Source organism: Oncorhynchus mykiss, chromosome 21 (assembly GCF_013265735.2).
Source record: "Oncorhynchus mykiss isolate Arlee chromosome 21, USDA_OmykA_1.1, whole genome shotgun sequence".
NCBI lineage: Eukaryota > Metazoa > Chordata > Actinopteri > Salmoniformes > Salmonidae > Oncorhynchus > Oncorhynchus mykiss.
In genome coordinates this window covers 51,340,881-51,365,004 of record NC_048585.1, presented here as the reverse complement: position 1 = coordinate 51,365,004, position 24,124 = coordinate 51,340,881, and the positions used below count along the sequence as shown (strand labels likewise).

Sequence of the window (24,124 nt, the reverse complement as noted above, 5' to 3'; positions counted from 1 at the left end):
CCCTGAGTCCCGCCTCTCTCAGCCTATTGCTGACAGTCTGAGCACTGATGGAGGGATAGTGCGTTCCTGGTGTAATTCGGGCAGTTGTTGTTGCCATCCTGTACCTATCCCATAGGTGTGATGTTCGGATGTACCGATCCTGTGCAGGTGTTGTTACACGTGGTCTGCCACTGCGAGGACGATCAGCTGTCTGTCCTGTCTCCCTGTAGCGCTGTCTTAGGTATCTCACAGTACGGACATTGCAATTTATTGCCCTGGCCACATCTGCAGTCCTCATGCCTCCTTGCAGCATGCCTAAGGCACATTCACGCAGATGAGCAGGGACCCTGGGCATCTTTCTATTGGTGTTTTTCAGAATCAGTAGAAAGGCCTCTTTAGTGTCCATAGTTTTCATAACTGTGACCTTAATTGCCTACTGTCTGTAAACTGTTAGTGTCTTAATGACCGTTCCACAGGTGCATGTTCATTCATTGTTTATGGTTCATTGAACAAGCATGGGAAACAGTGTTTAAACCCTTTACAATGAAGATCTGTGAAGTTATTTGGATTTTTACGAATCATCTTTGAAAGACAGCGTCCTGAAAAAGGGACATTTATTTTTTTTGCTGAGTTTAGAAGGTGAGAATGGGAGGAGTGCATTGAATTTACAGTTGTGCTTTCAATCTCCCCATACATAGCCAAAACACACAATAAGGGAATATGAAAATGTATGACATATCCAAAACAGCAGCAGATAAACTTTACTCGAGATCAATAAAAACCTAAACAAGTAGACTGCAGTTTGATTAGCCTACATATAACACAGTAGACTGAAGAGTTCCACTCACATATTTTATATAGCCAAATATAATCAAATGAATCAAAGACATGGTACTTGTGTACACAAGAACTAGGCACTTCCTAAATAAGGCTAACTACCACCAAACTGAAGTACGACAAAGGTAAAAATCTCTAATGTGTGCCTTTGTACAAAGAGAGTCAAAGACCTCAGACTTTGGTTTCCACATATCGTTCCTCCGCAGTGCTTGAATTGTTTACTTGAGAATACCTATCTGATTTCTCTATGATAGTCCTTCAGTTGTCTTTTTTTAATTGAAAGTCCATTTGGGAAAAACATTTCCTCTGCCATTACTCGGACTTCCTCAACGGTTCTCCTTTTTGTCAACAGTGTCTTGTACCTCCACCGTTAACCGTCCTGACTTGCTTGTACTCTTGCTCTTGTTCACTGTCCATCCAGATTAGTTGTTTTATTCTGTTTCTTCTTGGCATTTAGTGGTGTGAAGTACTTAAGAAAAAATACTTTAAACTACTACTTACATAGTTTTTTGGGGTATCTGTACTTAATTTATATTTTGTAACAACTTGTACTTTTTTTTATTTCACCTTTATTTAACTTGGCAAGTCAGTTAAGAACAAATTCTTATTTACAATGACGCCCTACCAAAAGGCAGAAGGCCTCCTGTGGGGACAGGGGCCTGGGATTAAAAATAAATACAATATAAATATTAGGACAAAACACACATCACAACAAGAGACAACACTACATAAAGACAGACAAGATAGCAAGTCAGCAACACATGACAACACAGCATGGTAGCAACACAACATAACATGGTAGCAGCACAAAATATGGTACAAACATTATTGGGCACAGACAACAGCAAAGGGCAAGAAGGTCGAGACAACAATACATCACACAAAGCAGCCACAACTGTCAGTAAGGTGTCCATGATGGAGTCTTTGAATGAAGAGATTGAGATAAAACTGTCCAGTTTGAATGTTTGTTGCCGCTAGTTCCAGTTGCTACCTGCAGGGAACTGAAAAGAGGAACAACCCAGGGATGTGTGTGCTTTGGAAACCTTTAAGAGAATGTGACTGGCAGAACATGTGTTGTATGTGGAGGATGAAGGCTGCAGTAGATCTCTCAGATAGGGGGGAGTGAGGTCTAAGACTTTTATAAATAAGCATCAACCAGTGGGTCTTGCGACGGGTATACAGAGATGATCCGTTTACAGAGGAGTATAGAGTACAGTGATGTGTCCTATAAGGAGCATTGGTGGCAAATCTGATGGCCGAATGGTAAAGAACATCTAGCCGCCCGAGAGCCCCCTTGCCTGCAGATCTATAACTTATGTCTCCGTAATCTAGCATGGGTAGGATGGTCATCTGAACCAGGGTTAGTTTGGCAGCTGGGGTGAAAGAGGAGCGATTACGATAGAGGAAACCAAGTCTAGATTTAACTTAAGCCTGCAGCTTTGATATGTGCTGAGAGAAGGACAGTGATGAGCAAGTACTTGTATGAGGTGACTACTTCAAGCTCTAAACCCTCAGAGGTAGTAATAACAAATGTGGGAGGAGGGGCATTCTTCTTAACAAACCACATGACCTTTGTTTTGGAGGTGTTCAGAACAAGGTTAAGGGCAGAGAAAGCTTGTTGGACACTAGGAAAGCTTGTTGTAGAGTATTTAACACAAAATCCGGTGAGGGGCCAGCTGAGTATAAGACTATCATCTACATATAAATGGATGAGAGAGCTTCCTACTGCCTGAGCTATGTTGATGTAAATTGAGACATCCCTAAAGAAAATAATGGACTTTTTACTCCATACATTTTCCCTGATACACAAAATACTCATTACATTTCAAATGCTTAGCAGGACAGAGAAATTGATAAGTGTGAATCTCTGGTCATCCCTACTGCCTTTGATGTGGCGGACTCACTAAACACAAATGCTTAATTTGTAAATAATGTCAGTGTTGGCGTGTGCCCCTGGCTATCCGTAAATTTAAAATAAAATACAAATATTGTGGTTTGCTTAATATAAAAAATGTGAAATTATTTATACTTGTACTTTTACTTTTGATACTTAAGTATATTTTTGCCTTTACAAGTATATTTAAAACCTAATACTTTTAGACTTTTACTCAAGTTGTATTTTATTGGGCGACTTAACTTAATAGAAAATGACTTAAGTAAAAGTGTATCTTTACTTTTACTCAAGTATGACAATTGGGTACTTTTTCCACCACTGTTGGCATTGGTATCCCCCAACAATCCTGTTGTTTGTCCTTAACAGACCATAATCTGCCTCTCAAACTCTGTTATCCTAGCCATGTAATTCTCTTGGCTGCAAAATGAGGAAAGCGTCTGTTCAAATCTGACAAATCACTGAGTGGATTGACTGAAGTATCAATCTGCAAAAAACATGGAGAAGAATGATTTGTCGATTTTAAAACACCATGTTTCAATTGTAAAATAACTGAATCAGTTGGTTTTGACTATTCATTGAGTGCTATTAAGTGAGCACTGAACATATCCACTTCACAAACCTAAATATGGTTACTCGAAGAACACTTGCACTTCCATGGGTTTGCTCTAGGATGTCCTCATCCTCTTTAATCCAATCATCCTCCTCTTTAATCCAATCTGCATCATTTACAACTCTCCTTTTCCTTCTCTGTGAAAAGACCAAATAATAAATGAGAATCAATGAAACATTGAAATCAGTTGCCAAAATAATATATGCCTTGAGGATGGAAGAGTGCTTTGGTCTGTTTTATCACGGAGTGCATTGGTGGTTGAAATTAGCCTGGCACCATGAACCTACCATGTCGTATTTTTCTCTAAGGTAAAAATGTCCCTTTAGGTGGCACAATGAAGAATGCTTTTATCAAAGACTATAGGGTAGTGGTTTTCAAACCTCTCCTTGGGGACCCCACCCAGATGCTTCACAATTTTGTTGTAGTCTTGACCCAACTCCCCTATTCAAGGGCTTGATGCTTAGGTGACTAGATGAAGCAGGTGAGCTAGCTATGGAATAGTTCAAATACATGAAACGGCTGCGGGTCCCCGAAGACAGATTTAAACCCGCCTGCTTATAGGGGATGCTTTGAGTATCCATACAGTAATAACACTAATTCATTCAGTGCCTCCTGGTGGTACCTTTGGGAAGTAACATAACCTTTCAGTTTTTCTAAGCCGAAACTACTGCATTGAAAATTCAGGAAAACCTTCTCACACACACACACATTTGAATAAACCATAGTATTATAGGGCAGAAAGGCTAAGGCACAAGAAAATAATTAATCCATTCGCATTACAAAGGATTTGGAGGTAGATATATTGCTTTATTTTCAACTCAACCGAAAAAGAAAACGTAACAAGTAGAAACGATGTATATAAACCAAGGACTACTGATGCCATGTATTGGTCATTGAGAGGCTTTGAAGCCACCAGTCAGCCATATGGCACTCCCTAGTAGGAGCAGTCCTCCATAGGAATGAAAGGGATTCTACAGTAGTTTAAATGTTAAGGACAAAATTACATGTATTTAAGTATTTTTGTTGTTGTAGTGGGGACGGTAACATTAGTACTCTAAAAATAAATGTACTTTAAGGAAAATGTTCATATATTTTCTCACTTAATTTTTATGCTAAATAGGGGAGTGCCAAGATGGGGGCAAGGTGGTAGCGCCCCCTATCAATCATATGGAGTATACAGTATAACTCGTTTGAGTAGATCACACTTGTAATAATCACTGAATTGATCAAAAAGACAGCAACAAGTTCGAATACCTGCCCCACTCATTTACACCACTCACAAAAACATAATCCAAATCGTGTTTCACTATACTGTGTACAGTATAAAGGAAATCATATTTGAATACCTGACCCACTCATTTACCCCACCCACAAAAACATAATCCAAATCGTGTTTCACTATACTGTGTACAGTATAAAGGAAATCATATTTGAAATAAAGTGGATGATTTTTGACATGGTAAAGAAACACTGGCATATGACTATGCTTAATTGTTTTAGTGAAAAAGTCAAAAATGTCAGTAGTAACAGTTCCACCACCACTTAAGGGCACATGAAGTATCACAGCTAGCCAGTGGTGTAATCGGTGACTGATGGTGACTTATTCGACCCATCAATTGTGATCACCAAATCAATGTTCCATCACCACTATGTTGTAAGCGTGTTCTTTTTGCACTGCTGTCATGTTTGCTGGTGCAGATGTACCTCGCTCATCTTTCACAGTGGCCATGCATTTCATTGTAGAGATCTGTTGAGCCAAACTGTCCCTCAACACCTCTCCGCTGGTCTCATTGGACGCTAGCCACTCCTTCAGAGCCTCTGTCACCTTGCTTCCATCCTCAATCTTCACTGGCTCCAGCAAGTCTCCCGACCTGAGGCAGATGTTATGCAGCACGGTGCACACCGCCAGCACTTTGGGGATGAAGCTTGGGTGGAGCTCAAGAGGCTGCAGGAAGATCATGTGCCAGCGCTTCTTCATGATGCCGAAGGTCCTCTCGATGGAGGAGAGAGCCATGGCGTGGTGCTGGTTGAACTGGACGTGCACCGGGTTCTGGTCAGACTTTGAATAGGGTGTGATGATGCACACAGGCGTCTGTAGGCAAGGGTACCCGCCGTCGCCTAGGAGGAAGCATCCAGGTGGAGGGTAGAGGGCACATTTGTAAAGGGGACTGTGCCTCAGGATCCTCACGTCGGTCATAGACCCAGGCAGCCCCGCAAAGACGTCGATGAAGCTGCCCGTGTGGTCGCAGACCCCTTGGAAGTTGATGGTGGGGAGGGCCTTCTCAGGGAGGGGCTGGTCACCTGGACGCTGTTGGGGTTGCGGTACACCGGGGATCTTGACCCTGACGTGGCACCCACCTATGGCCCCCACAGCCTTCTCAAACACCGGGTGACGGGCCAGTCTGCCGAACCCTTGCACCGTGAGAGCCAGCTCGCCTGAAGAGGGCTTGTTTACAATCTTCAGAGAGAGCTTGACCAGTTTGTCCGCAACGTCGCGGACGATGCTGGTAGCATTGGACAGAGGGATTCCGAAAGTCTCCGAGACAGTTTTATAGGAGGTCCCGTGGGCCAACCAGTAAATAAAGACGAGGATCTTGAATGTTGCCGTCTGTCTGTCTTGACCAGTCAGGGCCAAGGAGAACAGATAATTCAGAGATTCCCTCTTCAATCGGTAGTCGGGATACGTGTCTCGTTCAGGATCACAGAAGACTTTGAGGATGGGAGTGGAGGGATTCAGCTTACTGCACTGAAGTAGCCCTCCGTTCTGTAAGAAGACGACCAACTGTATGTAAGTAAACACGTAGAGGGACTTTGTAGCCTGCCTGGTAGTCAGAGGCCTATGTCGATACAACACGCCACTTCTGTACATTCAAAAAGCTTCATGAGTGTTTTTTTAGTTTTTTTTATGTGTCGGTCTTTGTTGTCTTTTTAGGGGATTGAGTTAGTTGTTCATTTCCAGATGCTGCTGGACCTTTGGAGACACTTCGATGACTGGGACAGGTTCACTTCTTGAAGAACTTTTCCATTGTTTGGGTTTGATTATTTGACTGTTGTATTTTACTTCCCTTTCCCATCTTTTGTCATGTCTCTGATTAGTTTTTTTTTATGACCAAAACATGGCTCAATAGATTTGTGTATCTCACAACCAACCATCTCAACAGCATGTGTGTTTGTATCACATAGGCCTGAACTAAGATTTAAACATTTTAAAAAACTCTGATGGAAAGTGGACTGACCTGATGCTGGGTCATTGATGATCCTGGAGTTTCTTCCTCTGTTCTGTCGTCTCGCCACAGGCTTTGGCTCCACTCCTTATAAAACACCATGTCCTCTTTGGGACACAGCTGCTCATCTGAAACAGACACAGGTGCCATTACAGTAAATACAACTTGTGAAAGTCACTTCAAAAAGCTTCATATGTACAGTCTGGGCAAAAGGTTATGCACTATTCTCAAACATAGAACTGTGATACGTCAAACTGTCACACTCACCTGTCACTGGAGATGGTGTGTCATGTTCTGTGTCATCATTTATTTCCTTCTTGATGCGAAGTACTTTCATTCCATCCTTCTCCATGGTAACAACTTTTAACAATTTCCACTGAAAATGTTACAAAAATTAATTTACAGGAAGTGCAGTGCAGATGTAAAGTTTGGTAACAGAATGCAGGTAAAATCTGTTTTTTTATGTTACTAAATTTTCCAAAAACTCTTAAATATCTAACTTTGAATTAAGACAGAATGATGTCTGCAGAAAGAATGACACCTTCAAATAAAAAAATAAAAAAAACGATTTTAGTTATTGAACTACAGTAAATTAAGTGGATTAACACCCTATAACACAATTATAGTGACAGAATGACATCATGGGTCTCTGATTTGTGCTACACAGAAATGTATAATTACGAATGTCATTCTCTTCATGGTACAAAAATATAATATCATTTTGAGTATTATTCCACATACTGGCTACCACATTTGGTTGGTCCGGGCTTGACCAAATCTGTACCAATCATGGACGTCTATGTTTCACAAGTTTGGACATCACAGTACAAATCGGTACAAGAACACAAAACTGCAGTAAAAAAAATTAAGAAAAAATATGAGAGTGAATTCTTGACAGCTTCAGATGGTGCCTGCTCTTGGTGAAGGCCTCCATTCATCTGGCAGCCGAGTTAGATGGTACTAGGGAGGGACAGGTTAGATGATGGCAGAGTTAGCTAGCCGGTCCTGACGTTGTTCTCAGTCCCCAGCCCTCGGTAGCCACAGGACAACTCCTCCACTAGTGATGTGTAACATCCACTTGGGTGACGCTTCTTCTGCTGCCGATACGGCGCTAAAAACTCACCTCACGTCAGTCCAGTGTATAAAGCCACCCTCACTACAAGGGAGCCCTCAGCCATCTCCACACTGTAGTCCACTCACTTTGGCTGGGTTTAACTAGAAGCGGTGCTGAATGCATCTCTGTAATGCAAACAGTAGTCAGGCAGCTAAGCAAAGCAAACAAATCAATCTGCCATTCCATTGGTCAAGGACACTAAACATATTCGCTAGAAATTCAATGAGTTATCAAACACACAAAAAGATGTTACAATTTAAAAAACAACACTTAAATCAACTAAATATGTACAATATTTTACAGGAGTTCTCCGACTGTACTGAGCTACCCTCTACTTTTCCCTACGGTTGTCCAAACTTGTGAAAGAGATGTCTATGATTGGTTCAGATGTGGATTGACCAAATTTCAACTACTTTTCAACGTCCATGGAAACCTGGTGCTCAGTGGGTGAGGTGGCTGGTTACAGTAAATAGAAAGAGAGGGGACTCATGGGTAGGCGTCAGTAAGAGCCAAGAGAAGTGACATTAATTGGAGAGAGACAGAAGAGAGACAGGGAGAGTGAGGGGGTTGTCCAGACTGTTTTCACACTCTTGCTGTGAACCCCACTGGACAGAAAAATAAATAAATAAAGTTATGAGCTGAACATAACAGTTATACCAGTGGAAGGGAAGACAGTTGCAGGAGACACTATGAGCTGAACATAACAGTTATACCAGTGGAAGGGAAGACAGTAGCAGGAGACACTATGAGCTGAACATAACAGTTATACCAGTGGAAGGGAAGACAGTAGCAGGAGACACTATGAGCTGAACATAACAGTAGGCTGGTGGAAGGGAAGACAGTAGCAGGAGACACTATGAGCTGAACATAACAGTTATACCAGTGGAAGGGAAGACAGTAGCAGGAGACACTATGAGCTGAACATAACAGTAGGCTGGTGGAAGGGAAGACAGTAGCAGGAGACACTATGAGCTGAACATAACAGTTATACCAGTGGAAGGGAAGACAGTAACAGGAGACACTATGAGCTGAACATAACAGTTATACCAGTGGAAGGGAAGACAGTAGCAGGAGACACTATGAGCTGAACATAACAGTTATACCAGTGGAAGGCAGGACAGTAGCAGGAGACACTATGAGCTGAACATAACAGTTATACCAGTGGAAGGGAAGACAGTAGCAGGAGACACTATGAGCTGAACATAACAGTTATACCAGTGGAAGGGAAGACAGTAGCAGGAGACACTATGAGCTGAACATAACAGTTTTACCAGTGGAAGGCAGGACAGTAGCAGGAGACACTATGAGCTGAACATAACAGTTATACCAGTGGAAGGGAAGACAGTAGCAGGAGACACTATGAGCTGAACATAACAGTTATACCAGTGGAAGGGAAGACAGTAGCAGGAGACACTATGAGCTGAACATAACAGTTATACCAGTGGAAGGGAAGACAGTAGCAGGAGACACTATGAGCTGAACATAACAGTTATACCAGTGGAAGGCAGGACAGTAGCAGGAGACACTATGAGCTGAACATAACAGTTATACCAGTGGAAGGCAGGACAGTAGCAGGAGACACTATGAGCTGAACATAACAGTTATACCAGTGGAAGGGAAGACAGTAGCAGGAGACACTATGAGCTGAACATAACAGTTATACCAGTGGAAGGCAGGACAGTAGCAGGAGACACTATGAGCTGAACATAACAGTTATACCAGTGGAAGGCAGGACAGTAGCAGGAGACACTATGAGCTGAACATAACAGTTATACCAGTGGAAGGCAGGACAGTAGCAGGAGACACTGAGCTGAACATAACAGTTATACCAGTGGAAGGGAAGACAGTAGCAGGAGACACTATGAGCTGAACATAACAGTAGGCTGGTGGAAGGGAAGACAGTAGCAGGAGACACTATGAGCTGAACATAACAGTTATACCAGTGGAAGGGAGGACAGTAGCAGGAGACACTATGAGCTGAACATAACAGTAGGCTGGTGGAAGGGAAGACAGTAGCAGGAGACACTATGAGCTGAACATAACAGTTATACCAGTGGAAGGGAAGACAGTAGCAGGAGACACTATGAGCTGAACATAACAGTTATACCAGTGGAAGGGAGGACAGTAGCAGGAGACACTATGAGCTGAACATAACAGTTATACCAGTGGAAGGGAGGACAGTAGCAGGAGACACTATGAGCTGAACATAACAGTTATACCAGTGGAAGGCAGGACAGTAGCAGGAGACACTATGAGCTGAACATAACAGTTATACCAGTGGAAGGGAAGACAGTAGCAGGAGACACTATGAGCTGAACATAACAGTTATACCAGTGGAAGGCAAGACAGTAGCAGGAGACACTATGAGCTGAACATAACAGTTATACCAGTGGAAGGCAGGACAGTAGCAGGAGACACTATGAGCTGAACATAACAGTTATACCAGTGGAAGGGAAGACAGTAGCAGGAGACACTATGAGCTGAACATAACAGTTATACCAGTGGAAGGCAGGACAGTAGCAGGAGACACAACTGTGGTTTGTGTCTACTATGATTTCCTATTGTAGCCAATTCAGTTGCAGTCATTTTGCAAATAATTTTTTGGTCATTCTGTTACCGATTTGGAAACAGAGTGACACGTTTTAATCACTAAATAAATCATAAACCAAATGATCAGTAAACTACAACTAATTGGTAGCTCTACCTTTAATTGTTACTTCTGTAAACTTTCATAATCTTCCCACTTAAAGATATGTGGTGTTTTGGTAAAAATATAACAATATATTTCTTAAACTTACAGGCTAATGATTTCTGCAAAACTACATTTAAATGTTGATATTAGTTGGTAGTGGTAACATTGTGTTTTGATGCATTTCAAATACCTTGTAAGACATTTTCTGCTAGATGTCGTTTAAGAAAACATCCACTCCACTTGTTCCACTTAAACTACTGCCCAGCTGAACAGCACCTTATCATCTGAAGCTGTGGAAGACGATTGCCCAAGATGTGCCAGATCTCTACATTGGTTTTGTTTGTTTTCACAGCATCTTTGTGATTCTCTTTGTATTATTATTAGTAGTAGTATTAGTAGTAGTAGTAATAGTAGTAGTAGGAGGTTGACCGATAAATCGGATTTGCCGATTAATTATGGCCGATTTCAAGTTAACATAATCTGTATTTTTGGACACCGATCATGGCTGATTACACTGCACTCCATGAGGAGACTGCATGGCAGGCTGACCACCTGTTATGCAAGTGCAGCAAGGAGCCAAGGTAAGGTGCTAGCTAACATTAAACTTATCTTAGAAAAAACAATCAATCTTAACTACACATGGTTGATGATATTACTAGTTTATCTAGCTTGTCCTGCGTTGCATATAATCGATGCGGTGCCTGTTAATTTATCATTGAATCACAGCCTACTTCGCCAAACAGGTGATTTAACAAGCGCATTCGTGAAAAAAGCACTGTCGTTACTGCCGTTTCTTTACAATGTGTACCTAACCATAAACATCAATGAACTTTCTTAAAATCAATACACAAGTATACATTTTTAAACCTGCATATTTAGGTAATATTGCCTCTTTTAACTAGGGAAATTGTGTCAATTCTCTTGCGTTCTGTGCAAGCAGAGTCAGGGTATATGCAGCAGTTTGGGCCGCCTTGCTCGTTGCGAACTGTCTGAAGACCATTTCTTCCAAACAAAGACCGTAATTAATTTGCCAGAATTATTCATAATTATGACATGACATTGAAGGTTGTGCAATGTAACAGCAATATTTAGACTTATGGATGCCATAAGTTGGATAAAATACAAAACGGTTCCGTATTTCACTGAAAGAATAAACATCTTGTTTTCGAAATGATAGTTTCCGGATTTGACCATTTAATGACCTACGGCTCGTATTTCTGTGTGTTATTATATTATAATTAAGTCTATGATTTGATAGAGCAGGCTGACTGAGCGGTGGTAGGCAGCAACAGGCTCGTAAGCATTCATTCAAACAGCACTTTCCTGCATTTGCCAGCAGCTCTTCGCTGTGCTTCAAGCATTGCGCTGTTTATGACTTCAAGACTATCAACTCCCGAGATTAGGCTGGCAGTACTAAAGTACCTATTAGAACATGCAATAGTCAAAGGTATATGAAATACAAATGGTATAGAGAGAAATAGTCCTATAATAACTACAACCTAAAACTTTTTACCTGGGAATATTGAAGACTCATGTTAAAAGGAACCACCAGCTTTCACATGTTCTGAGCAAGGAAATTAAACATTAGCTTTCTTACATGGCACATATTGCACTTTTCCTTTCTTCTCCAACACTTTGTTTTTGCATTATTTAAACCAAATTGAACATGTTTCTTTATTTATTTGAGACTAAATAGATTTTATTGATGTATTATATTAAGTTAAAATAAGTGTTCATTCAGTATTGTTGTAATTGTCATTTTTTACAAATATAGATATAAAAAAATCGACGATTAATCAGCTTTTTGGGGTCTTCCAATAGTCAGTTTCGGCGTTGAAAAATCATAATCGGTCGACCTCTAGTAGTAGTAGTAGTAGTAGTAAGATCCATTTTCCATGTTTGACCAGAAATCAGTCTTTGCTTATTGCTAATTTTTAGGATGGAAAATGGTTGAAACATTTATATATGCCTTCATTTAGCCTCTTAGCTTTCATTTGACACCAAATGTAATGTACTCCTATGAACTAATAATTAGTACTCATGGGCCTTTTACATGGAAATGCCCGTATACAAACCTGGGATTGGCCAGCCGGATCCTGAGATTGCAGCCCTGCACCTGTCTTCTCTCCCTTTCCATCGTCTTTTGTGTGGACAAGTTCATCTATACAATTACCATAAACAAAAGAAACCATAAAATACATGTTTGATTATTTGCCAAAAAATAAATCGTGTAACAAAGCAAATGCAATCAACTTAGTTTCCAACCATCCACACGAGTTACATTTCCTGCCATCAGCTTCATGACGAGCGACAGAACGTTGCTTTGCCGCCATCGACTTGCCTTCCAAAATTTGCAGCTTCTTTTTATTCGACTCGTTTTCGACTTTTAATGCTTCGTTCTCCAGTTTACTTTTGGACAACTGTTGGCGAAGGACCACGGCGCTGTCCTCTACCAGTCGGACTATTTCCACGACCGCTGCCGTCACTACCGCGTTCATGAGGGAGGTTAGCTGACTTTGAAAGTGGCCAGCATTCTCCATTGTCATTTGCTAATAAATCTTAAACTTTTTTTTTTAGAAAACAACAATAATGTGATGAATTGTCATCAAAACCTACACGTATTCACGTTGTCTTCTACCTTTGCCTGGCAAATTGTAAACAATGCTTGTGCACGACTTCCTATTTGGGGAGGAGCTATTGACGAGTTGGTCATGCAGTAAGTATGGTGTGGTGCAAGTACCAAAAGGAATTTAGAATTTTATCATTTCAATTTGAGATTAAGATTTTAAAATGCATTTAAAATGTACTTGCACAACTATAAAGCAAGCAACAATGAGGTCACTGGTCAAACAATATTATATTAACTTCATAGGCTACAAACTGTCTTTCTATCTTAAAATGTGCCTTCCCACTGTAATCTCAATATTAATCAATTACAGTATATTTAGAATACCAGTATAAATGTTTTTTAAAAACACATTTAAAACATGTCAATAAGCTTATTTTATCTGTTAAGATGTATTTAATTAATGAGTCAAATAACATTATTCAATAGAAAATGAACAGAAAGAAAATAACATTTTAATAAATCTGACAGTCCTCTACGAACAGTACGTTGGTATCACAGTACCACACATCTATGGTTGCGACATGAATCATCACTGAGGTAGCATGTCAAATAAAAACAATGACTCTACACCCACATTGCATTGCCATTTTGACTCATTTTCCAGATTCCAGTATTTGAATGCTGGGCAACCCCAGCTCTGTCCGAACCACTTCTCGCCATAATGATGCTCTTGATTTTGATCTCTGGCCTCAGGTCTACAAAAGGCATCTTCCCAAGCGCCTCTGCAAATCCTGCCAAATGAAAATTAATTTCTATTGGAAACTATTCGCACCACCCCGGTTTGGGTTTCATTTTCACTTTGAGTCACCCGGATCCCTTATTTGTGATGTTGGTGTTGGAAATTCCCCTTCTTCCTCAGTTTCTCCAGCAAAACTTTCCACTGTCTCGAGGCTACGTCGAGACTTAAAGAAATAAGCAATTTCAGTGTTCTCTTTCCCATGCTGTTTCGATTGGCACTCTCTACATACAAATATACATACTGGTCTTGACGGAAGGAAAAAAACAAATTGGGAGTGAGGTTCTCGTCTGCACTGTTCAAATGATTATCCGTCTTAGTTGTTTAAGTTCAGATAGTGATTGAACGAACCGTACACATATCCATAACAACATACATTTCGAAAACCGTTTCGCAAGGGATGATTTATGTTTCTAAACGTTGAAACATCGCATCATAATTGTAGTTCACGCGCAGCCAACCATGGGCGGAGCTAACCGCTGTAAACCCTATCGATAAGAAGAAAGGTTTTCGAGAGCAAGCTAGCTACCTTTACCAGGAGCTGGAAATCCGACATGACGACGACAAATGGAACATTGTCGATCCCCGCTGTCGACAGTAATTTGTAATTTATTTTTGTTAGATTCATTCAACAGTTTCAGTGCTTTGTTGTCAGTGGTGGAAAAAGTACCCAATTATCATACTTGAGTAAAAGTAAAGATGCCTTAATAGAAAATAACTCAAGTGGAAGTCACCCAGTAAAATACTACTTGAGTAAAAGTCTAAAAGTATTTAAATATATGTAAGTATCAAAAGTGAATGTAATTGCAAAAATATACTTTAGTATCAAAAGTAAAAGTATAAATAATTTCAAATTACTTATATTAAGCAAACCAAGATGGCACAATTTTTGTTTTTTATTTATTTATCGATAGCCAGGGGGACACTCCAACATTGACATCATTTACAAACCAAGCATTTATGTTTTGGGAGTCTCTTGATGTTCTCTTGATGAGTGCGTGAATTGGACCATTTTCCTGTCCTGCTAAGCATTCGAAATGTAATGAGTACTTTTAGGTGTCAGGGAAAATGTATGGAGTAAAAAGTAAAAAAGATACCACATATTGTTACAAGATACCACAAAAAACTACTTAAGTAGTTATTTAAAGTATTTTTACTTAAGTACTTTACACCACTGTTCGTTCTCAAATGTAATCTTGGACACCTCCAGCCGAAGTTTAAAATGCGCCATCCTCTACAATTCCCAGTCGTTCCAGGACCACAATTTTCAAAAGTGGGTTCAAGACAGATGTTAGCTGAGTTGTTAAATAGTCACAATTCGCCATAATTGTATTTTTATACAATGACACGTATGAACATGCTAAGTCCTTTGAACGTTCTGCTGCTAGCTTCTTTCCTTAGCATGCCTGTCAAGGAAAGAAATCAACATATAAGCATTGCCACCATAGAGAAAGGAACACTGCCATCTACCGGATAGAAACTGGTCGCACAGGTGCCTTCCTAAAACTACTTTGGGCTGACAGCTCTTGCGGTCAGAAGTAAGCAAATCAAGGTTCATCAAATTTTGATTCTAATACCCCATTGTAAACTTGAAACCCTGTTCTTTTATACTACTCTGGAAAAAGTTACAAAAACCGAAAGGTGAACGAGTATACGTCGTTTTAGACATGCACTTTTGCCTCATTGAAGAAAGAGGGTTCAGGTTCTGAAGTCCAAGGTAAATTGGCAGTGGCAGATTTTACACAGCTGTGCAGTGTGCAAATGTGTACCATGGTTATCTCTGACATAACCTATAGACTTTGAGACTGCAGAGGAGAACACATAACTCTTTTATAGTCAGGTTGATCTTACACAATTCTAGTCAAAACCTGTATGTCGTTGTTGAACGCATAGAGGTCCTCTCTGTCTCTATCTACTCCGCTACAATGGTGTCTGGGAGGTTGTTGATGTCCATGGCCCTCCTCATTCTCTGTGGGTGTCAGGGCACACACAGTGGTAATGTGCTGGTCTTTCCTGGGGAGTTCAGTCACTGGCTCAACATGCGTGTGATCCTGGAAGAACTAGTGGAGCGAAACCATAGTGTCACAGTGCTGGTTTGCTCTGCCTCACCTTCAGTCAACTATACCAAACCAGAGGGTTTCAGCTTCAAGGTGTATAATGTTCCTTTTGAGAGACATGATTTGGAGTCTCTCCAGGAGGACTTCCTAAACTTCTGGATATACGAGGCTCAGAACGCCTCAATGTTGCAGGTGGGCCTGAAGATCCGGGAAGTGTTGGGAAGTATGACAGCTCTACATCTCAACATGTGTGATGCCATGTTCCACAACAAAGAGCTTATGGACACACTGAGACAGTGGGAGTTTGACGCAGTCCTTTCTGATCCAATGATGCCATGCAGTGACTTAATGGCAGATGCTCTTAACGTGCCTTTCATTATCTCGCTGAGGTTTACATTTGGCATGACTATGGAGAGGCACTGCGGGCAGATACCAGCGCCCCCCTCTTTTGTTCCTGCCCCCCCTTTGACGTACACAGACCAAATGAGTTTTTTTGAGCGGGTTCACAATTTTGTTACGTACATGATACATTCTAGCTTTTTCTCTATACACTGCCTACAGACCATTGATAAGTACTACAGTGGCATCAAGGGTAAGTTGATCAGAATTTGTCAAAAAGTTGGAAGGGTCCTTGCACCACAAGCTCAATCTCAGGTTTTGGTTTTTAGAAAGATTGGAATATCTACAAGAGGAATGTAATATCATGACTTGGTTTATTTGTGTATATATTTGATTAAGTGGATAAGCTAAATCAAGTTAGGTACTCCTTTGACAGAGCTCTGATTGAAGCAGTGCTTTCCCCATTGATGTTATATATAGGGCTAGGTCTACACTCTACTGAAGCTGTTCTGTGTGCAAATCTGCAACATGTTTGTTATCGAATGATTCATATGCACAATGGCTTTTCTAGTACAATAACTGTAACATTCTGAGAGAGAGAATCCGCTGTAAAAGTTGTAACAATATAATTACTGATTAGCTTGTATAGCTTTTGTGGACCACTTATTCAGCAGTACTGCGTCTAATTCATAATGCATCTCGACATTTATCAGGCAGACCTACGACTTTATGCGAGATCTTGGGGAAGGCAGATATCTGGTTGATACGGACCTACTGGGACTTTGAGTATCCTCGACCTTTCCTTCCCAACTTTAAATTTGTGGGAGGCCTTCACTGCAAACCTGCAAAACTCCTTTCAAAAGTAAGGCTTTTCAACACAAACGTATCGACTGTCTTACAAGATGATCTATTATCTACAGTCTATTGGGCTGATAACATTGAACCATAAGGAAACAGATTGTGTTGAATTTCAGGCCATGGAGGACTTTGTGCAGAGTTCAGGAGATGATGGAATCGTGGTGTTTTCCCTGGGATCCATGATCAAGAACCTCACTAAAGAGAGGGGAAACACCATAGCCACTGCATTGGGACAAATACCACAGAAGGTTAGTCTGTTGCTTTAAAAAAAAAAAAAAAAAGCTTTGTAACATTGTTATAAGTAGAGGTGTCATCGTCTCCTTGATCCCGATATTGGATCCATTTGTACGATTCAAACCAGCTAGCTTACACTTTGCATTTGGCCATCAGGGAGCCTTCAAAAAAACATAGCTTCTTGTTATAAGTACCGTTTCATTGCAGGTTCTCATTCATATTCCTGTTTTCTCACCATAGGTGCTGTGGAGATACAGTGGGGAGAAACCAGAGACTCTCGCCCCCAACACAAGAGTTTATGAATGGATTCCACAAAATGATTTACTTGGTGATATGTCTTTCTTGATAACAGTCATAAACATATAAACATTCCTTGCGTACAACAGTGTTCAACAACCCTGCTTCCTCTCGTTGTGCTGTATCAAAAAGGTCATCCAAAGACCAAAGCCTTTGTCACCCACGGTGGGACTAACGGACTATATGAATCCATTTACCATGGAGTCCCAATGGTGGGCATCCCCTTGTTCGCTGACCAGCCAGACAATATCATCCACATGAAAAACAAGGGAGCTGCTGTAATGGTGGACTTCAACAAGATGACATCCAAAGACCTTGTGGATGGCCTCAACAGTGTGATCAATGATCCATCGTAAGTCACAAATACACAACTGGTTTCCTCACGCCAACCTTTTGGGCAACTGTTGAAAATGTGCAGTGAAATAACTGTCTCTATTCCCCTTTCACCAGGTATAAAGCAAGCATGATGAGGCTGTCAAGAATCCACCACGACCAACCAATGAAACCCTTGGATACAGCTGTGTTCTGGATCGAGTTTGTGATGCGTAACAAAGGGGCTAAGCACTTGAGGGTGGAGGCCCATAACCTGAGCTGGTACCAGTACCACTCTCTAGATGTGGCAGCTGCTCTGCTCACCATAGTGGCACTTGTCATAGTTGTATCCATTAAAACATGCATTTTCTGCTTCCGCAAGTGCTGCAAGAAAACTAAATCGAGACAGAAGACAGAGTGACCCCTTTAAATAATGTGAAAGGGTCATTCCACCAAATTAGTACCTTGTTGGGTAGTGTAACTTCGTGAAAAACAAATGTTTTATTTCACCTCATTTTAACATTCTGTCACAAATATGCATGTTGAACTTTAATTGAAAAAATGTTTTGCCCATCAAGGTTAAATGAAAAAAATACTAATTATTAATTGCCAAATCAAGTATAGCCGAGTTGACTGTAACAGGGTTGATGATGTCGTCTAAAATCTGCCATAAATCCCGTTGCGACAGGTAATCAAAGCTTGTTGTGTGCAACAGGGAGAACCGAAGACAGAAGATAAGAGTGACCACCTGGAATAATGTTAATGTCAGGTATTATTGCAGTGAAAGAATCATGTGCACGTCTGTGAAGTCTTAAATACTATTTGAATGCATTCACATGCTTTGAACTTGTTGAGAAACACTGATTGGCTAATAGCCTACAAACTGTGTCAACTATAAACCAAAAGCACAGCTATCATACTTGTAAACCAATCGTAGTGTTCCAAATCCATATGAATAGATTGTTCTTTATAAATAATGGTTTGTTGTTACATTTAACTGCCAAAAATGCTGTTATGGAGGGAATTTACTTAGTACACGTGTCAATTCCACCGAGGGCCGAGTGTCTGCAGGTTTTCACTCCTCTCTTGTACTTGATTGATGAATTAAGGTCACTAATTAGTAAAGAACTCCCCTCACCTGGTTGTCTAGGTCTTAATTGAAATGAAAAACCAAAAACCCGCAGACACTAGGCTCTTCGTGGAATGACTTTGACCCCTGCCTTAGTAGGTGACGTCAGAGGTCAGCATGTGGGAGAAGTCGGAGCTGAGGGATGATAGTCGAGTTTCCCACTAGTAATTAGGAGTTGGAGGGGCATTCAAGTGGATTTTTCTCAGTAAAAATACCACCTTCCCACTTGGTTATGGATGCAGCATTAACAGTGGTGAAACTCGTCTATCATCCCTGTGTCAGAGTCTATCTAGAAGAGCGAAGGAGTCCGGCGCAGGACACAGGTAAGAGTAAAAAAACACTGTATTTACTCAATCCAAGAACGGAACAAAAGTCCCGTTACAAAACAAGGACAAAACAGAAAGGGAAACCAGAGGGTTGAATAAGGAACATAATTATGAGATGGGAACCAGGTGTGTAAAACAGACAAAACAGAAAGGGAAACCAGAGGGTTAAATAAGTAACATAATTATGAGATGGGAACCAGGTGTGTAAACAGACAAAACAAAAGGAAAAATGAAACATGGATCGGTGGCAGCTAGAAAGCCGGTGACATCGACCACCGAACACCGCCCGAACAAGGAGAGGGAACAACTTCGGTAGAAGTCGTGACACCCTGAGCTCCGACTTCTCTCACAGGCTGACGACCTCTGATGTTACCTACTAAGAAAATAACGTCATTTTTAAATGTAACAACAAAACATTTTTTTATGAAGAGCCATCTATTCATATGGTTTTGGAACACTGTGATTGGTTTACAAGCATGATAGCTGTGCTTTTAGTTTATGGTTTACACATGCCCTTATGGTGATGACCTTTTGCAAATCCAATCAGTTTTCCACGTTCAGGTCATCACATTGATAAAAAAATACCTTAAATGACATAGAAACAACGGTGATTCAACCAGTTTTTTCCCAGTGGCACATCCCTAAGTCTCAATATACACAGAACACCCACACTCTTTACTTGTGCATATATTTAACATCATGCCAAATGTATGGCAAAGTCAAATGAACATATGGCATTCTCTTATGTACCAGTCATAATTATACATTTATAGAGCTAAATATGGGTGAGTTCAAACCAGTGGAGTAGAGTAAGGGTGACCTGACACGCTCTTTCCGCCCACTGTCACGCCCTGACCTTAGTTATCTTTGTTTTCTTTATTATTTTGGTTAGGTCAGGGTGTGACAAAGGTGGTATGTGTGTTTTTTCTTGTCTATGGATTTTTGTATATCTATGGGGTTTTGGTATGTCTAGGTATGTAGGCCTATGGTGGCCTGAATTGGTTCCCAATCAGAGACAGCTGTTTATCGTTGTCTCTGATTGGGGATCCTATTTAGGTTGCCATTTTCCATTTTGGTTTTGTGGGTTATATTCTATGTTTAGTTGCCTGTTTGCACTAGTCATATACAGTGCCTTGCAAAAGTATTCGGCCCCCTTGAACTTTGCAACCTTTTGCCACATTTCAGGCCTCAAACATAAAGATATAAAACTGTATTTTTTTGTGAAGAATCAACAACAATTGGGACACAATCATGAAGTGGAACGACATTTATTGGATATTTCAAACTTTTTTAACAAATCAAAAAATGAAAAATTGGGCGTGCAAAATTATTCAGCCCCTTTACTTTCAGTGCAGCAAACTCTCTCCAGAAGTTCAGTGAGGATCTCTGAATGATCCAATGTTGACCTAAATGACTAATGATGATAAATACAATCCACCTGTGTGTAATCAAGTCTTCGTATAAATGCACCTGCACTGTGATAGTCTCAGAGGTCCGTTAAAAGCGCAGAGAGCATCATGAAGAACAAGGAACACACCAGGCAGGCCCGAGATACTGTTGTGAAGAAGTTTAAAGCCGGATTTGAATACAAAAAGATTTCCCAAGCTTTAAACATCCCAAGGAGGATAATATTGAAATGGAAGGAGTATCAGACCACTGCAAATCTACCAAGACCTGGCCGTCCCTCTAAACTTTCAGCTCATACAAGGAGAAGACTGATCAGAGATGCAGCCAAGAGGCCCATGATCACTCTGGATGAACTGCAGAGATCTACAGCTGAGGTGGGAGACTCTGTCCATAGGACAACAATCAGTCGTATATTGCACAAATCTGGCCTTTATGGAAGAGTGGCAAGAAGAAAGCCATTTCTTAAAGATATCCATAAAAAGTGTTGTTTAAAGTTTGCCACAAGCCACCTGGGAGACACACCAAACATGTGGAAGAAGGTGCTCTGGTCAGATGAAACCAAAATTGAACTTTTTGGCAACAATGCAAAACGTTATGCTTGGCGTAAAAGCAACACTGCTCATCACCCTGAACACACCATCCCCACTGTCAAACATGGTGGTGGCAGCACCATGGTTTGGGCCTGCTTTTCTTCAGCAGGGACAGGGAAGATGGTTAAAATTGATGGGAAGATGGATGGAGCCAAATACAGGACCATTCTGGAAGAAAACCTGATGGAGTCTGCAAAAGACCTGAGACTGGGACGGAGATTTGTCCTCCAACAAGACAATGATCCAAAACATAAAGCAAAATCTACAATGGAATGGTTCAAAAATAAACATATCCAGGTGTTAGAATGGCCAAGTCAAAGTCCAGACCTGAATCCAATCGAGAATCTGAAAACTGCTGTTCACAAATGCTCTCCATCCAACCTCACTGAGCTCGAGCTGTTTTGTAAGGAGGAATGGGAAAAAATTTCAGTCTCTCGATGTGCAAAACTGATAGAGATATACCCCAAGCGACTTACAGCTGTAATCGCAGCAAAAGGTGGCGCTACAAAGTATTAACTTAAGGGGGCTGAATAATTTTGCACGCCCAATTTTTCAGTTTTTGACATGTTAAAAAAGTTTGAAATATCCAATAAATGTCGTTCCACTTCATGATTGTGTCCCACTTGTTGTTGATTCTTCACAAAAAAATACAGTTTTATATCTTTATGTTTGAAGCCTGAAATGTGGCAAAAGGTTGCAAAGTTCAAGGGGGCCGAATACTTTCGCAAGGCACGGTACGTAGCTTCACGGTTCATTTAGTTGTTTTGTATAGTTTTGTTCAGTGTTCTCTCTTTTATTAAAGGAGTTATGTACACTTATCACGCTGCGCCTAGGTCTCATCGTTACGACGAACGTGACAGAACAACCCACCATAAAAGGTCCAAGCAGCGTGAAAAGGAGGAGCAGCGTTTGATGGAGCAGAAAGCATGAACATGGGACGAAATACTGGACGGTAAAGGATCCTGGACGTGGGAGGAAATACTGGCAGGAGAGGATCGCCTACCATAGAGGCAGGTGGAGATAGCACGGGAGGAACGGCGAAAACACGCAACGAGGGTCCCCAGCCCGGGGCCTACGGCGAGGATCTGCAGTCCAGAGCCTCCAACGATGATCCACGGATCAGTGCTACAAGACGGACTCAGGCTAAAGAAGGGGGGCGGCGTCCAGAACCAGAGACGCCACAGAGGTTAGATGCCCACCCAGACCCTCCCATATAGGTTTAGGTTTGCGGCCGGGAGTCCACACCTTTGGGGGGGGTACTGTCACGCCCTGACCTTAGTTATCTTGGTTTTCTTTATTATTTTGGTTAGATCAGGGTGTGACGAGGATGGTATGTGTGTTTTTTTGAGTTATGTACACTTATCACGCTGCGCCTTGGTCTCATCGTTACGACAAACGTGACACCCACAGACTACTGAGCAAAGTCTCTTTCACTGCGCCATTCAGTTTCTCTGTATTACAGTAAAGGTAATCTCAGTTAGCCCAGAAGTAAAATCATGCGTAATTTGGTCAGATGTTTCGTTTATATAGTCTGCCCACAAGAGATTACAGTAAAGGCAACACTACAACCAATATTGTATATTTTCCCAAATCCAATGATAATGAACCTAGAAAAGGAATATCATGAGAAAAACACCTTGGACCTCATTTGAAACCTGTACATTTTCAGTTGTGAGAGAATTTTTACGTACCTTTCCGCATTCGTTCCCTTGTCCCTCAGCTTCCAATCCCAGAAAAGTGAGACATAAACCCAGCAGCAGTCCACCTGACATCATCTTCAACGAGCCACCCTACCAGTATCCAGAACCACACAGTAGTTGATCCATTCCACTCACTCTGAACTAACCCTGTGGTAGTAGTGGTGGGGCTAGTGATCTACCGTAACACTCTGACGCCTGACTTGAAGTGAGCCAGAGCTACGTGAGCCCGCCAGAATCCTACCTTCAAAGCAGTGGAGGCTGCTAAGGGGAGGACGGCTCATAATAATGGCTGGAATGGAGCAAATGGAATGGAATCAAACACATGGAAACCGTGTGTTTAATGTATTTGATACCATTCCAGCATTTCACTCCAGCCATTACCACGAGCCCATCCTCCCCAATTAAGATGGCACCAACCTTCTGTGCTTCAAAGAGACCATAGGGCAAATACACTATACATACAAAAGTATAAAATCGAGCACACTGCCATGCAATCTCCATAGACAAACATTGGCAGTAGAATGAATGGCCTTGCTGAAGAGCTCAGTGACTTTCAACTTGGCACCGTTATAGGATGCCACCTTTCCAACCAGTCAGTTCTTCACATTTCTGCACTGCTAGAGCTGCCCCGGTCAACTGTAACCGCTGTTATTGTGAAGGGGAAACGTCTAGTTTGTGTGGTAGGGCACACAAACTTTCAGAACGGGACCACCGAGTGCTGAAGTGTGTAGTGCGTAAAAATAGTCTGTCCTCGTTTGCAACACTAACTACCAAATTCCAAACTGCCACTGAAAGCAACTTCAGCAAAGAACTGTTAACTGAGAGCTTCATGAAATGGGTTTCCATGGCCGAGCAGCCGCACACAAGCCTCCCATGGCCAAGCAGCCGCACACAAGATCACCAAGCATTGGCTGGAGTGGTGTAAAGCTCAACGCCATTGGGACTCTGGAGCAGTGGAAACGTGTTCTCTGGAGGGATTAATCACACTTCACCATCTGGCAGTCCAACAGTTCCACTGAAGGGAAATCTTAAGGCTACAGCATACAATGACATTCTAGACAATTCTGTGCTTCCAACATTGTGAAAACAGTTTGGGGAAGGCCCTTTCTTATTTCAGCATGACATTGCCCCCGTGCACAAAGCGAGGTCCATATAGAAAT

General features: G+C 41.3%; 2 protein-coding genes across 9 annotated transcripts; one reads left to right on the top strand and one right to left on the bottom strand.

Annotated features, from left to right (window-relative positions):
• Positions 1-3,470: 3,470 nt before the first annotated feature.
• On the bottom strand, positions 3,471-13,692 carry LOC110500687 (protein ALP1-like). 5 transcript variants are annotated; one of them, XM_021578189.2, is made up of 5 exons: positions 13,554-13,692; positions 12,426-12,511; positions 6,812-6,920; positions 6,557-6,672; positions 3,472-6,084 (listed from the first exon to the last, which is right to left on the bottom strand). In XM_021578189.2, exons 1-5 carry the CDS (start codon positions 13,564-13,566, stop codon positions 4,951-4,953), a joined length of 1,458 nt encoding a protein of 485 aa, XP_021433864.2. In that variant the 5' UTR covers positions 13,567-13,692; the 3' UTR covers positions 3,472-4,950. The 5 variants fall into 5 exon arrangements, with proteins under 5 accessions (XP_036814030.1, XP_021433864.2, XP_021433863.2 ...); XM_021578188.2 differs by lacking the exon at positions 13,554-13,692 and adding an exon at positions 12,616-13,058; XM_021578187.2 differs by lacking the exon at positions 13,554-13,692 and adding an exon at positions 12,692-13,060 and having other exon boundaries at positions 3,473-6,084.
• Positions 13,693-14,179: 487 nt separating this feature from the next.
• On the top strand, positions 14,180-22,443 carry LOC110500688 (UDP-glucuronosyltransferase 2B15). Of its 4 annotated transcripts, XR_005038632.1 has the most exons (7): positions 15,295-16,364; positions 16,825-16,973; positions 17,086-17,217; positions 17,444-17,531; positions 17,633-17,852; positions 17,951-18,581; positions 22,098-22,443. XR_005038632.1 is itself a non-coding variant. In XM_021578191.2 (6 exons), the coding sequence occupies exons 1-6, from the start codon at positions 14,270-14,272 to the stop codon at positions 18,231-18,233; spliced, it is 915 nt and encodes a 304-aa protein (XP_021433866.1). In that variant the 5' UTR covers positions 14,180-14,269; the 3' UTR covers positions 18,234-18,739. The 4 variants fall into 4 exon arrangements, 3 of the variants coding, with proteins under 3 accessions (XP_021433866.1, XP_021433867.1, XP_021433865.1); XM_021578191.2 differs by lacking the exons at positions 15,295-16,364; positions 22,098-22,443 and adding an exon at positions 14,180-14,312 and having other exon boundaries at positions 17,951-18,739; XM_021578192.2 differs by lacking the exons at positions 15,295-16,364; positions 22,098-22,443 and adding an exon at positions 14,218-14,319 and having other exon boundaries at positions 17,951-18,739.
• The last annotated feature ends 1,681 nt before the right edge of the window (positions 22,444-24,124 follow it).